This window comes from Malus sylvestris, chromosome 9, assembly GCF_916048215.2.
Source record: "Malus sylvestris chromosome 9, drMalSylv7.2, whole genome shotgun sequence".
Classification (NCBI taxonomy): domain Eukaryota; kingdom Viridiplantae; phylum Streptophyta; class Magnoliopsida; order Rosales; family Rosaceae; genus Malus; species Malus sylvestris.
This window is the reverse complement of record NC_062268.1, coordinates 27,955,775-27,972,632: the sequence shown is the minus strand read 5'-3', so window position 1 is coordinate 27,972,632 and position 16,858 is coordinate 27,955,775. Positions and strand designations below refer to the sequence as shown.

At 35.7% G+C, this 16,858-nt stretch overlaps 1 protein-coding gene across 1 annotated transcript; it reads left to right on the top strand.

Annotated features, from left to right (window-relative positions):
• Nucleotides 1-9,510: 9,510 nt before the first annotated feature.
• LOC126583931 (sec1 family domain-containing protein MIP3) lies at nt 9,511-15,695 on the top strand. Its single transcript, XM_050248477.1, has 7 exons — nt 9,511-9,754; nt 10,434-10,577; nt 11,450-11,599; nt 12,139-12,594; nt 13,158-14,717; nt 14,795-14,863; nt 14,994-15,695. The coding sequence occupies exons 1-7, from the start codon at nt 9,707-9,709 to the stop codon at nt 15,120-15,122; spliced, it is 2,556 nt and encodes an 851-aa protein (XP_050104434.1). The 5' UTR covers nt 9,511-9,706; the 3' UTR covers nt 15,123-15,695.
• The last annotated feature ends 1,163 nt before the right edge of the window (nt 15,696-16,858 follow it).

Sequence of the window (16,858 nt, the reverse complement as noted above, 5' to 3'; positions counted from 1 at the left end):
CTAGGTACAAATTATTTAACCTCACAATTAACGTCTCTACATTCTTTAAGGAAAAGATTCTTATTTTTTTTTCATAAAATGGGAATTAATTGTGGGGCTCACATCACATTGAACTTCAATAATCCGAACTGTCTAATTTTCAAGGTGTATCTTATAGATCATCCTTACAAAATATTAACCTAATCGGAAATATTTGAGGCATCTAATTAAGTTCAAAGAAATTGCCAACACTATATTCTAAGAAACTTGAAATTTCATTGTAACAATTATATGGGCAAATGATTTTAGATTGAATTGAATTTTTGCATAAATGATCTATGAATCAAGACTAATAAAATAGGCATTCAAACCATTGAAATTCATTGTGGAGTGCATCCCACGACTAATTTCATCCTTAAAAAAAGAGGAATCCCTTCCCTCAAAGAATTTGTTGCACCTATATAATTATTATATTAAATGCTTTGTGAGCCTACCCTCATCTACTTAGGGGGGTGTATTCAATTGGGAATTTGAGAGAATATAATGGATTTATAAATCTATGGATTTTTATGGAGTTTAATTAATTTGTAGAGATTCCATATAAAACTTGATTCAATTCCCTCAAAATCTCATGGGAAGAGTTGAGATTTGTAGATGCTTAAAATACACTATGAAATCTCTCCAATTCCCTCTAATTCCTCAACTTTTTCAAATTCTTTGATATCAATTTCTAATTGAATACACTTGGTGACACACTCTGACCCGAAATGTCTACTAGGACTCCAAATTGAGCTGTGCTGACCGACACCTGGAAGGTGACGAAGCCATAAATTGTGATGATGTGGAAAATGTGAATAAATTTAAACCTAAAAGTGTCTAAAAACCAGAGTGCGTTGGTGAGCGGGAATGAACCCACTTCACACGTGACGTTAGAGCATAAGTAAGTACAGTAGAGTGGATTGAGAATCATACCATCGAAAGAAATCCCCAATACTAAGATTTGCCACGAATCCTCATCGATAAGAAAGCTCGGCTAATAAAACATGGAGGGTGAAAACAAAACAATGGTGAGTAGCCCTAGCAATCAAATTTTAATAAAAACCTTCTAAAATGTCACAATCCCTAGCTGTGACACCTATATAGTTTCCAAGAAATCATACCACGTACCAATGTGAAATCAAGAGTATATCAACATGAAACCCATAAATATACCACGACACAGCATCTCATCAACAATATAAATAATCATGTGCTCAAGAATTTAAATTAGCACGCAAGTTGGAGTCACCTATAGTGACCTGTACGACTTGTCCATATCTAATCAATCAATGCTAGCACATAAGTTGGAGTCACCTATAGTGACCCGTACAACTTATCCATATCTCATTAATCAATGCTAGCACATAAGTCAGAGTCACCTATAGTGACATGTACAACTTATCTATATCTCATCACATATCCCTGTAATATGTCAGCCGGATCCACCTCTTGTGGCCTGTATGGATGAACCCATAACTCATCACATATCCCTGCACACGAGTCGGAACCACCTATAGTGGTCTCTACGACAGGACTGTGTGTAAATAAATACGCTCAAGTGCTACGATCACGTGAAGACTGTGCGAATAAACGCGGGTCACCTACGAATCGGAATCACATATAGTGGTCTGTACGATAGGACTGTGCACCTACCTTGGATCCAATGTGAGCGTAAGGTGCGGGAGGTGAACATCACGTGAAGGACTGTGCCCTGGCCACGGGCGAGAGCACTAACATCGGGGTGCAGGTTTATGAGCTCTAACTACATCTATTGTAACATATACGACTCATAGGCAACCTGTACGACAGTGTCAGAGTTGCCTATGATTGCAACATGTACGACAAGGTTGGAGTTGCCTAAAACATACATGTAGTCATGCCATAACTCCATGATTTCAACTAATACCATAAACTCACTTGAACTTACTTGGGTGTCTTGCGTTCACCTTTGCACTTCAAAGCGTTCACAATAATTATGTGCAGGTAATATACATATAGCTAAACCATGATGCAATTTGATACTCAACCATGTTATAGCATTTTCAATTACATACATACATACATACATACATATATATACATACATACATACATATACATACATACATACATACATATATATACATACATACATACATACATACATACATACATACATACATATATATACATATATATATATATATAATATGGCATAAAAATGCATAAGCTGTAACACCCTACTACCCAACTATTTATTGTCGGGAATAATTATCGGTGATAAACTCAACTAGACACTAGTTTAATTAATTATCATTACTCACGATTCTTTACTTCAATTTCTCGATCTTTCACACAATGATTTATGACCAACATCCAATCACTAAGTCATAAGGTTAAATCTCCCATTTTCCATCAATGTCCCTCACATTTCACAATTTCCCAAACAAGGCTATTGTCTCAATTATTTAATCTCATTTATGGTATGGCTGCATCTAACGTCTCGTTAGACTGCCTACATACCCTAAACAGGGATCAAACCATTCGTAGTTCACAATAATTACTTCAAAGCATTCACATTAATCATAAGCAATAATCAATTTATAAATGTTTGTGGAATTATCAATCATATATATATAGGAAAAGACCCACTTACCTGAGTTCCGAGTTACGACTCCCTAGCATGCATATCGAGACATCACGAACCTTCGTTGCCTATGACCAATTATCAAATCACATCTCAGAATTCATACCGATAAAATACATAATTTACATAAAACACATTCCTACGTAATTCAATTCGGAAGATCTGCATCATGGATTCTCGATCCGTTGCTTCCAAAGATCCACATTATACCTCTAGAACAACATCCTAAAGTCCCATTACGATCCAACGGTCGGATCTCCGTCAATTGCTAAAGCCAAGTGGCAGTTAACCTTTTATTTTAAGAACTTACAAATCCAATTTGGGAAGATCCGTATATCAGATTCTTGATCCGTAAGTTCCTATGGTCCTTAAATATTATGTACTATAATGTATTAAAGTTTAGTGACGATCCAACGGTTGGATCGTCGATTCATAAAATGACCTATTAACGTAACGTAGAGAATTTAGATTCTAACAATCAACCTACGTCATACAATTACCAAAACTGAACTCAAGGCATCTAATTAGCCTAAGAATAACATCGACGGCTCCCTGGCCACGCGCCATCGTGGGTGGCGGTCGGCTTCCCCGACTCGTCGGAAAATCCAACTATTTCCAAAAATTACCAAAATTTATAAGAATGAAGATCTCAATGAGTAGAGTAAACTTTATACCTGCAGCCAAGTCTAATTTGGCCGGGAAGAGCTCCAATTTTGCTCAAACTCACCGGAACCCTAAGTGTGGGTGTGCTTCGATTCTTCCTCCTTGATGATCCGCCGCCCCTACAACTGATTGGGCTTTGTTCCATACCTCAAGGGAAGTCTAATGGTGGTAGAGATGGGTGTGATTAATTTCAGATTTAGGTAAATTGAACCCAAATCCGCCACACCCCACCGTGCGGTTTCTCCCAATTTTAAAGTCAAAACCCTTGATTTTTGAGGTGTAATAGGAAGAGGAAAGGTCATGGAGGGTTTTACAATGGTTGGTTTGATGCGATTCGCCAGAAAAATGGGTTGAAACCTGTCAGAAATGGCAAGAACACCGACCGGGTCGGGTTACCCGTTCGTGGGTTGCGATTTCCCGTTTCTCCCTTCTCTCATTTCTCCTTCTTTCTTCTCTTCCTGATTGGGCCATTCCATCCTCTCTCCTTTCCTTATTCGATGCACCTTCTCCCTTTCTCTCCGGTTCTCCCTTCCTCTTCCTCCCCGTAGACCCCCTTTCCTTTTTCTTCTTCATTTTTTTCTTATTTTTCAACCACCCTTAATAATAAATATAACAATACTAATAATATGAAATGAATGAAATAATAATTAACAATCTTTGCCAACATACTTTTAGAATACAGTAAGGTAATAGTTCTTACGTGTCATGAACTAGCGATCAACGAAAATCAATACCCTCACCACTAGGGTATTCTCGTGAATTCACATTTTAAGATTTAGAAAATCGTAAAATTTGAAACGGGTTGTCACACTTGGAATGTTATAAACTTCTTTAAAATCCTAATTGAATACACCCGGATTTTTAAGGATTTTAATAAACTATCTTAAACTCCTAATTGAATACATGTTGAATTTCAGAGAATCACTTAAAATCCTAATTAAATATCCCTAAATTCATTAAAAGAATTAAAATCTCTCAAAATCCTAAAATTTAGGTTTTAACCCAGAAACAATTTTTTTGCTCCAACTCTTTTGGGTTAAAATTTTAGCCCTAGATTATTAAAGAATGAATTTATGCTAATTTGTTTTAAAAGAAAAAAAATTATGTAGACAATAACAATTTAATTTTATGTACATTTTAACTTCAAAATATTTAGATTCCAACAAATATTGAAAAATCACTAATCGACACCATGAAACTTGTGAAACACTATGAAATAATATGAAACACATAAAAAAAATTTAATTACTTTAGCCGTTTGATTTTAATTTGGACCAATCGATCTTTTTTTTATGTTGGATTTGATCATATTAGATCTTAGCCGTTGGATTCAATGAATTTATAAATATAAAAAGCAAAAGTACACATATATGGTACCCGGGGGAATCCTAGGCTAGATTTGCCCTAGAAATGAGTTTTGGTCAAAACTCATATTTGCCCCAAGGGTTAGAGCAAGTCGGAGTAAGTTAGTAAGTTTAGAACCTAAAGTTTGAGTTTTACTCCAAGAGTTGGAGGAAGTCTGAGGGCTGGTTTGGTATTGCTGTGTTTTGAGAAAAAACTGTTTCTGCTGTGCTGTGAGAATAAGCTCATTTTTGCTGCTTCACGTTTTCAGCTTATTTTCACAGTCTTTCACCCAAAACTGTGAAAATAAGCTGTTTTTAAGTGTTTACCAAACACCTTTTTAAGCTCAGCTTTTTTGATACACACTTTTTATAAAAGTACCTCAGTACCAAACCAGTATTTAGTATAGATAATATCATTTGTTAAAAAAAAAAATAATAGACAATCCCCCAATTTTTTAGGGGGGGTGTAGTCAAACTCAGATTTGAAATGATTTTAAAAGACTTTAAAATCCTAGTGTAGTCAATTAAAAGATTTTAAATGATTTTGAAAATCCATGCAAATCTAAGTCCATTGAGATTTTATTAGAGATTTTAAAGTCCATCCAAATCTAAGTGTATTTAGAAAATTAAGATTTTGTAAGATTTCAATAAGTGGTGGATTTTGTGGAATTTGAGAGCAAGAAGTATATATAACCAAGACCAAAAAGAATTCGACCTCAGCCCCTAGGATTTCAAATCTTATTCCATCTGGGCAATCCTCAAATATCTACCAACCCCAGCCACACACACAGTGACAAACCAACGAACACCAAATGCTACAGAGGACGCATATGCAAAGAATACATGGCCACATTCGTCTAATAAGAATTTCAAAAATACTCATTCCATCATAAGAAAGAAAAGCTCTAAAAGGACTTATCCTAATAAATTCCCTAATGTCAGTAGCTCAAATGCATGCTCCACATTGACTAGTGACGATGCTTAGAAATTTAAGGTACCAACAGTAGAGACTTTGCAAATGGGAAGTTTGGTTCATTTTCTTTCTGTCATAGGCCTCAAAATTCAACATCTGTTAAATCTTTGGGACGGTGCCTATAATGTGAATTCAATGCAAAAAAAGGATTTGGGTAGCAATCAATGTGGCCATGTATTCTCTGCAAATGCGTATCCAGATGTCGGTGTTGGTGCATAACCTGTTTTTCATCCAAATCTCCAGATGTCGATGAGGTTGGGTTCGGTGTTCCTCCAAATGTTGTCGGAATTGTTGATGAAATAGATTTTTGTGACGAGGCTGATGAGGATGATTTTTCGAAGGTTGCTGCAATTGCTTGCGAAATAGAACATCTGCTAAATAAATAAAAAATTGAATGATCAAAAGGCTAGCCATTGATGAGGGTTGCTGGTGGCGTAGCAGTGCTCAATTAAGAGAGAAATGGAGCTGTGAAGGTGTGAAAGGGGACACAAATTAGGGATAGGATAAAGTGGCTATCAAGTACAGTAAGGCAAGGGAAAAGATTTTCCTTTTTTTTTGAATAAAAAAATTATATGAAAATCCACCAAAATTCATCAAATCTACAAACCAAATTTATTCAAATTCGGATTTTGTAGGATTCTTAAATCTTCTTAGGCCTAAATGTCAACATGGTCCCTATGTTTTACTCTATTGGCTAATTTAGTCCCTGTTTTTTCAATTTTGCCTGTGTTTATATCCGTTAGTCAATTTAAGACAATTAGTTAAAAGACAGTTAAAATTGACATGTGCGTGGTACATGAGAGGACAAAAACGTAATTTTATTGTACACCCACTAAACTTGGTCACAAGTACATAAATAGAGAAATTCATTCATTTAATTTTTAAATATGAGATTATTGTTGACTTCTTGTTTTATCTTTCAATATAAATGAGACTACATTTGTTCCAATTAAATTTGCACATAAACTTGATCACAAGTATATTCCTATCTGCACAAATGAAAACAAAAAGCAATTTCATATTTAACTCTAGCAAGATCACAAAGAAAACAAATCCATGCTTTTATAAACGTAAAAATGAAAACTCATGCTATAAAATGAAGTTACTTTGAACTCCACCAAAAACAAGTACTACATGGTCTTTCTCGTCACATAGATAAAACTTAATAGAATCCTTACTACCAAAGAAAAACTAAAACAACTCAAATTATAATCAAATATTCTTTTTCTTTGAACTTGTAGTTGCTTTCGTTGTATAAACAGCTTTGCCAGGTGGTATACATTGTACATCATTGGTAATTAATCAAGCAACATAAAAGTTTTTCATATAACTTTATATATACAACTCTTAACGCCAATAAATGATATAAAGTCTTTTCTTTGTTGATCTGAAATAAAGGTCCACCCATGTTCACTAACTGGACCAATGACCTCAATCAAAAGTTGAAGAAACCAACTATAGACATCGAAATTTCGGTGAAATAAATGTTGATCAAAAATTAAAATTTCAACGTTCACGTGTCACATAAATTTTACACATAACATATAACTCAACGAAAAATCGAGAATCATCAGAAAAGTCATCAAACATGACACGTGTCAACACTTGGCAGAAATGATTTATTTCATCTGATTATTTAAATCCAAAAATCAAGTTTTGGAATTTTATAAATAGGAAGCCAAGGCATTCATTTTGGGGGACCAATTCATAACCAATTCACATCACACCAAAACCTTGAAGCTTTGAAACTCCAAAGCTCCCAAGCAAATCTCGAAGGATCAAGAAAACTCTATTCGTTCTTCGTCAAATCCTCCTTCAAGATCAAGCCCCAACGGCCCTTGAAGAACTTCCACCAATTCAAGATCCAGCCCCGACGGCCCTTGAAGAAAGTGTTCATCGTTCACCATTGTTCATCCTAAAGATCAAGCCCCCGACGACCCTTTGGATCAACAACATCAATAAATTCATTCACTGTTCTTCAAGATCAAGCGCAAAAGCCCTTGAAGATCCGTACACCACTGTTCATCCTAAAGATCAAGCCTCGACGACCCTTTGAATCAGCAGCTCATCCACAAATCAACACCTTACGGAGATCGAATCAGAGGATTAGATATGAGAGATTGTAACTCCAAAATCATTAATACAAAATATTATTTTGTACACCTGTTCTCTTTAGTCTCCAATTCAGCAACCGCATAAGCATTGGGGTACATGTTATCACTTGCATCAATTCCCACTGTCACAAGTAATTGTCCTGCCAAGGTATTGAATTAATATGCATGTATAGATATATAGATGTTATATTAAATTAATACCACATCTATATGAGTTGATGTCAAATAAAACTACAAATTAATTATTTACCTTGGAATGTTCCCTTAAGGTGGCAGCCATCTACACTGATCAAAGGTCTGCAACCAGATCCAAACCCCTGTTTGCAAGCATCCAGGCACACATAAAGTCTTTCGAAATAAGGAGGATCCACCTTCATCATCATAGTGCTGCCTATATTTGTCTTTCTAACCCCTTCACAGTACTCCCATAACTTTTCATATTGTTGAGCATAAGTCCCCTCAATCAAAGTTATAGCCTTCCTCTTAGCTTTGTAACATTGGTTTGTTGAGACTTCATTTCCCAAGTCTCTATATATCTCTGACTGAAGCTTTGTCTTCTTAATCTTAGGATCATCTTTAATCCTACCCATATTCTTTTAGAAAGAAAAGTTGAAGTTATGTTTTTGTTAAAGAAACCTTTTGAACATGAATGACCAGAAGTTTAGCTCTTGATTTGAAAAGTATTTTCACCCTACATCACAGAAGCAAACAACCTCAAACTGCAACCTTACTTGCACTTAGCAGACAACCTGATCGTATCATTCTTCCCTATCTTACATTCATATGACCCTAGGACTCCATATATTTGTATAGCCTGCTTTAACACCTTTTTACTTGGAACTTTCATCCCAACATCAAATTGTGGGTTTTCCATATTAGAGTCAACATTAAAGTCTTTGCATCTACAACCATGTCCTTCTTCATCAAAGTTCAATGGCGAATGTAATTCATCTGAGTTATACTGCTACTTATCCATGTTTAAATCCTCAACCTATATATCTGCTACCCAATTTTTTTTTGTTTCTTACTGCATCCAATGAAACTCTCTTATGCATATGCATTGTCATTGGAATTGTCATCTTCAATCATTGCATCATTATCCTCATCATATAAGGAACTGTCTGTACCAGAATCACCATTGTCACCATTATTATCACTTTCCTCATAAAGAGAATTCTCTGCATCAGATTTTCGCTCACCATCACCATCATATTCACACTCCTTGGTTTGTGTTGGTACATCATAATGATATTAAGGCTCACCATGATACAAAGCACTTCTCTCTTCTTGAAATAAGAATTCATTGCTAAAACCATTTGGGCAATACCTGTTTTCATCAACCTGACTAAACAATTCTGTAGGGAATTCATTGAATGATTCTTCATAACTTATTTGAGCTTTTGATAATGGTGGTTGGGTTAAATCCTCAATAACTTGAGGAAAATCTGCACACATAAAATGAAATATGTATTATTATTAAAGATATGCATTGTATCTGTTTAGTGGGTGTATAATAAAATTACGTTTTTATCCTCTCACGTGCCTAGCACATGTCAATTTTAATAGTCCTTTAACGAATTGTCTCAAATTGGCTAATGGATATAAACACAGAGACCAGTTTGGCCGAATTGAAAACACAGGGATTAAATTGACCGATAAATAAAGCACAGGTACCATGTTGACATTTAAGCCATCTTTTTAAATTCTATCAAACCCATCACTTTTAAAATCCTTTAAAATCTTTTTAATATTTAGTTTGACTACACCCTCCTTAAATACAAAAATATAAAACGGAGGAAATTTTGAAAGAAAAAAAAAAATGAAACAGAGGAGAAATGGGAATTAGGGCTTACACTGATAATAACAGCACCGATTACCCAACTCAATTGCAAATCCTTGGAAGGGGAAGGAAGCCTTATGACTCTTGTTCAGCTGATTTTCTGCTTATTCATGTGAACTGAATCGAAACATGGCTGTCGTTGATGTCACCAAATCTTGCCTCGATTCCATTAGCCAGGTGATTATCGTTTGTATATGAATTTTCAATTGGATCATGTTCCTTCACTGCGTTTTCGTACTAAATCGAATTATGTTCTTTCACTGCAAATTACTGTATTCGTCAGGCTTTCAGATTCTACCCAGTTTTGGCAACTGCAAATCTAATGTTAGGGCTTAAATATGACTTCTTTTGAAAAAAAAAATTAGGGATTGGAGGATGAATTCTTGGCTCACAACTCCTAAATTTTTCTTGAATTATTGACAGGATTCATCCTCTCTAGTTGTTAAAATCCTACTATCCTAGTCCTTCACCAATCAGTTGTCTGTATTTGATTTCCCATTTGACTTATTAGCGATTTTTTTTTTATGAATTCTTGTAAAATGAGAATGTCTTGGAAGTTTAATGAAAAAATTGGACCATCAGTAGGTTGGATTCTTGTAAAATGAGAATGTCTTGGAAGTTACTTTTGAATCTAACTTTTAAGGCTGAGCACAGAAGCTTTCGTTTCCCCTTTATTTCCTTACTCTACGTAGAATCATTATTGTAAGACTTCTTATTATACTTGAGTTTTGGAGTAGAGGGGTTCCTGTCGAATTAGTTTGAATTAATTGCTCTCGTACTAGACATGTTGATGTTCAGTTGAATTTTATGTATATTTGATTTATAAGATTGTTAATTCTTCATCTTCTCATTTTAGATATCGGAGCACATTGAAGGTTCTGTTCTTTACTTAGATGCTGGATGCACAAAGAGCTTCCAGTACACAGGAGCGTTTCCCCTGTTACTGAACCATGGAGTACGTGCTCTGTGTAGTTTGGAAGACATTTCTTCTCTTGATACGGTAAGTTGGATTTTACAGGGCTACTATGAGCCGTGTTTTTTCATACATTTTGTTAAATGTGAAAACAGTTTCAACATTTGGACAGAGATGCCATATAACATTAAAACTTAAAAGTGTGGTGAATTATCTTTTTTGGTTTTTGAAGTAGAAACTTTCTTCCGATGGTCACCATAAGCAAATTTTTGCCTCTGTGTGTTTCATGTAAACTCTCTTGTGTTGATGGAAGATGATATTATCTAAGAAACTGTTCTTGGGAAAAATTATAGTCTTGTTTTGTTTGGATAAAGCATTAGAAGACCATTTTGGTGTATTGGAGTGGAGAATCGGTGAAAATAATTAGTTATGTTCTTGTTTTCTTCTTTCTTTACAGTGGGTATATTGATCACATTACAATGATGGCCACCCCAAACTGATGCCCACGAGTCACAACACAACCCTAAACTCAAGGCACAACCCTAAACTCAAGGACACATTAGACTTTGTCCGTCTCTGATACCCTATTGGTTCATATATCTCCTTTGTCATCAAAATCTGCTTATCTACTAATCTATTAAAAACAGCTCGACTGCCCAAAAAAAAAAAAAACAAACCATTTTTAACAGGCATCTAAATTCTCTAGAACTCTAGTAACTGTAGCTTGACTACTAATCTATTAACATGAAGGAAGTGCTTTGTTGTCCTTGACATGAATTCTCGAGAAATCTAGTAACTGTAGCACTCTAAAGGAAGTGCTTAATTGTCTTTCCATGATGCCCCAAACTTCTAGTCCTCTATTTTGTTTTAATTATGATTATGAGATGTGAATGAACATTAATATTTAAATTATCATTTATCCTTTTTGTATTTAACTGCCTATATGCCTTATTTTTCAGGTGGTTGATTGGAATGCAAATTCTGATCCTGTAAGGAAAGTTGTGGTGATCACTTCTCGTCTACTAAGTGATGCACATCGATATATTTTACGTTGTCTGAGCACACATCAAGCTGTAGATTGTTGTACTGTATTCACATCTGTTTCAGAGGTACTTCTGTGGAATTACCGCTTCTAAATGGAATTTTAATGTTCGCTCTTTTCTTTAGATAATCAGTTTGAGTAGATATGGTCAGAAGCTTGTTTAGTTGATCTCATTCTCCTTTATGAAAATGTGCCCTTCAAGAATTAAGTTCGTGATCTGTATTTGTTCCGTTACTTTTTTGGCAGAACACTGAAATGTTAAATTAGGAATGCAGATTATTGTTTTTGAAAACTGAAGGAAGGTGTTGCAGAACTAGAAGATTGTGGATATAGTTAATTTAGTTACATCCTTTCTAGTCTTCAAAAGTTTCAGCTGCCTTATCTGAGCCAAATTTTGTTGTTCATTTGATAATAAAAGCCTGTCAAAACCTCTTTTTTCTTTTTTGGAGCGGTGTTGGTAGTACTATTGATACCAGCATCAGCATTAGTAGCAGTGATTTGAGTTATCTTCCCATCCTTTATTCTCTGGACAATTCGATGGATGTTTCATCATCACAGTATTATTACTTTAGCTTTCCTAAATGTTGAATGCTTTACTGAATGCAGATAGCTCATTCAGCGTATCCTGATTCACCTCTGGGACCAGATGCATTTCATGAATATGAGTCCTTGCTTGTCCAAGATTATGAGGAGCTTGTTAAGAGAGATAAGAAAAATTCCAGACGGACAGAAGGCAGCAACTTAAAGGACATATCTCAAAATGAAGCTAGTTTAAGTGCAAGAAATTTCATTGAAGACAAGTCAGTAGCTGATACAGAAGATGTAGGGAAAAAACTGGTTGTTTCTGTGCATCACTTCCCCATGATTTTGTGCCCCTTTTCACCAAGAGTATTTGTTTTACCTTCAGAGGGATCAGTTGGTGATGCATACTTATCAGTTAAACATGAGGATGCTCTTAGTCCAGGGTTGCCCCCCTTAAGTACTGGATTGCTTTCTGATGGTGACGATATTCCTGCCGGGGCAACGCTTACAGCAAATTTTCTTTACCATCTTGCTGCAAAGGTGCTCTACATGCTACCCTTTCCCCAAGTTTAATTTTAGTTCTTTGCATTCATTTCTTTAGTTTTCAGCATATTTGAAATTTGATTATCTTCAAAAGTCTAGATTGCACTTATATTGTCATAGAGTTGGAAATGATAGCTTACTGTTTACAAGGTTGTACATGTAGAACAATCCAAAACCCTTGTATTTATGTTATCTAAAACCTTTAGAAATTCCCAAAATTTCTACACTGTCGTTTTCCATGATATAGACAGCACTTTAGACTCCGACAATGGTTCTTGCCAAAGTTCAGTTCTATTTCCTGTAAATGTATTTGATCTGTCTCGCATGGGAGTTGGGATACAATTGTTCTACGTTGTGTGGTGAAATAATGTCAAGGCAAGGGAACATATGAAGGAATATGAATTAAAAAATACAAGAAGAATTTGAAATGTATTGCTAGTTATTGCTATATTTTCTTTTGTGTGTGATTACCGCCAAGGTTAATTTGTTATGTTGTCCATTCAGAGTGCTTTGTTTGATTAGTATACCCTGACTATGGTGTGTTTTATTTAATTATGCAGATGGACTTGAAGATGGAAATATTTTCACTTGGTGATCTCTCAAAAACTGTGGGGAAAATTATGACAGACATGTCAAGTCTTTATGATGTAGGTCGCCGTAAACGATCTGCAGGGCTATTACTCATTGATCGTACACTGGATCTTCTTACTCCATGCTGTCATGAAGATTCACTTGTTGATTGTATGTTTTCATCCCTGCCCCGCAGGGAAAAAACAACATCCTCAGCCCACCTAAAAAGCTCACAAAACCAACTCAAGCATGGCCCTTCTAACCTGGAACGTGCTTCTCTTGATGTTCAAATACCACTTGCCCTAGTTCTACGTGAAGAAGATAACAACACAGATAACTTTAGGCTTTTAGAAAGCATTGAAGCTTTTCTGTGCGGGTGGGATTCTGGGAACTCTGCCTCTCAGGTTTTGGATTTGATGAACCTAAAGAGCAAAGTTCATAATGAGAAGCCGCTTGAGTTCGAGAATGAGCTTCTTAGTGGGTCTTTTGTTTCTACAGAAAGTTTTCGTGGAACACCATACATGGAAGCTATACTAGACAGGAGAACAAAAGATGGAGCTGTACTGGTGAAGAAGTGGCTTCAAGAAGCTCTTCGTCGGGAAAATATAACTGTGAATGTCAAATCGCGTCCTGGTTTTGTTACAAAGTCAGAGTTGCAACTTATGGTAAAAGCCCTAGCTAAAACGCAGTCATCTTTACTGAGAAATAAGGGAATTATTCAATTAGCAGCAGCTGCTCTGGTTGCCCTTGACGAATCTAATTCGGCCAGATGGGAAGCATTTATGAGTGCAGAGAGAATATTGAGTGTTGTAAGTGCTGGAGACACAACCCAGAGTCTTTCTGCTCAAATTGACGATCTTATCAATAAGACGGCTCTGATGGGATTGCATGGACAGAAGAACAAAAAGTCGGAGGCCTCAAAAGGACTACTTTCTTTTCAGGATGCCTTGCTCCTTATGATTTCTGGATATATATTAGCCGGTGAGAATTTTCCGACATCTGGGTCTGATGGCCCTTTTTCTTGGCAAGAGGAGAAATTGTTGAAGGATTCTATTGTTGAAGCAATTCTTGAAAACCCGTCAATAGCAAAACTCAAGTTTCTTCATGGTCTAATGGAAGAGCTCGAGACCAACTTAAGCAGGATCAAATCCGATGAAAGTAAAGAAACGTCTTCTGATCAAATAGACATCGATGATTTTGACGACGATCAGTGGGGTAAATGGGGTGATGAAGAAGTTGATAATAAAAATAACAGTAAAGAGCAAGTGTACAGTGACATGCAGCTGAAGTTGGAGCTGCGTGATAGGGTGGATAATCTTTTCAAATTCCTTCACAAGCTATCTAGTTTGAAGAGTAGGAACATACCATTGAAGGACGGGTCATTGTCTTCAGAAAATAATTTCAGTGGAGATCCATATGCAAGCAGAGGACTGCTATATAAGCTTCTAACAAGGGTTTTGGCGAAGAACGACGTACCTGGTCTGGAGTATCACTCGTCTACTGTGGGACAACTTTTTAAAAGTGGTTTCAGAAGATTTGGCCTTGGGCAGGTAAGTTCCCATGTCCAGATTTTGGTTCAATGGGTCCATATATGCTTGATAACCAACCTTTTTTTTCCGATTTTCAGGCAAAACCAAGTTTAGCCGACCAAAATATCATCCTGGTTTTTGTCATTGGAGGAATCAATAGCGTCGAGGTATGCATTTCTCAGATTCTCTTCCCCGTATGTTAACATTTCGCATGAAAACTGGTAGTTCCTCGGGAAAAAATTACTTATATTCATTTGCAAAAGAAACTTAACCCTGTTGTTTTTTATGTGTAATAAGGTTCGTGAAGCTCAAGAGGCATTGTCCGAGAGTGGAAGGCCGGATATTGAATTGATTCTTGGAGGAACAACTCTCCTTACTCCTGACGACATGCTCGACTTACTACTGGGCAAGTCTAGTTACTTCTGATTGTTTAACGATTGACAGTGGCCAATAGGTGAATCTCAAATATGTTTTGGTTAGCATTCAATTTACTCTCCGTGTCCCTGAATGCTTAACTGTGCTGAAACTTTCAGCCCTACTTTGTGTACGCGTTTGATGAATGTAAGATCAAAGACTTGAGATCGTACAAATTAGGGTTTTGAATTTATCTCATAGAGGGTGGGATGGAATTTGGCATGGAGATTTCGGTGCTTTGAGATCAAATTGGTTTGGGGGGAAAAGAGGTGGAGGGGTGGAGGATGACTAACGGTGGTTGGGGTTGGGGCATGTGAGTGGAGAGTTGGGTGCAACTTAGGTTGGGTCAACCTGAATCTGTCCATGTCCGATTAGATTTTAAACTTGATCGAGTGGGTCATTATGAAGTAAAAAGCCTGTCCATGTCAACCCAAATCCAACTTGAATTCCATCTCAAATTCTCTCGTGCACATTATTCACCGTACATCATATTATATAATATAAATATATATAATTGAAGTTATGTTGTTGATCTTGATTTGAACAATGAATAATAATGGTGCGTTCAGTTTCTTTGGATTGAAACTTTAGTATTCTCTTGTAATTTTATCAACTTTGCATAATTGAAACATTAGAAGTGTTCTCCAACCCTAACAATTGGTTTAAGCTTTTGCGTGGATACTGATGCGTAAAATTGAATTTTAACTAATATATATTTACGTTATTTGGTACAAAATTTGAAAAATCTTATAAAATAAGATATTATAAGATTGAACTCAATAAAGTTGGATAAACTCGAACACAACCCATGTAAGTTCGAATTCAATTTACACCCAAACTTGAATAAACCTACATGAACTTGAACCTAACCCTAACTTGAATTTTGAATGTTGAGTTAAAGTTGGGTTGACCATCTTACATGCCCGAGTTCCATCTTTAGAAGAGAAAGAGAGTCCAATGGCTTGATATTACTTTAACAAAATTCTAAGAACAGTCAAATTTTAAACTTAAAATTTAGATTTGACGGTCTATGTGGCACTTCAACATCTTTCGAAGTTTTGTTCTTCACCTGATAGGTCAAATTAAATAATATTTTATTATATTATTCTTTTCATACTTTATGTTTTATAATTTTAAATTTGGTTACATTATTTTCTTATCATAATTTCCCAGGTGTACACCAGAATGAGTATCTGAATTAATACCCAAGGGATAAAATACTGAGGCTTCTGAGCTGCAAAGTAATTTAAATCAGCTTGATAAGTTTCATACCTATATAACTTCAAGCCGTATTTTCTTCTTCTTTTCTTTTAAATTGGATTCGAAGCAAATTGAATTGATACAATATCGCTTAGCCTGTTCCTTTTGATTCAAATGCATTACAAGATTCAATGGTCAAATATTCAATACTCAAATACAAACCAAATCCTAAAATCCATTTGTGACAAAGCTCAAGAAGAAGAAAATGAGAAATTACTTGCTGGAGAGAACACCAAGCTTCCAAGATGTAGCGGCGAAGTTGAATTTTTGCTGAACCAAGAAGCTGGGTTTGCCTTCGATCTAATATTTTTAGACCTGGGTTTGCAGTTTGCAGATTGATATTTGTGATTTAGTAATTAATTAAAAAAATTTGACGCTGCTGTCAATTTTTACAACAAAGGTGAGGGTTGTCAATCCATGTAATGCCACATTAGATTTGCCTTTTCGGTTGAAAAATATTGTTGCTGTCTTTTTTGACTGTTAACAAT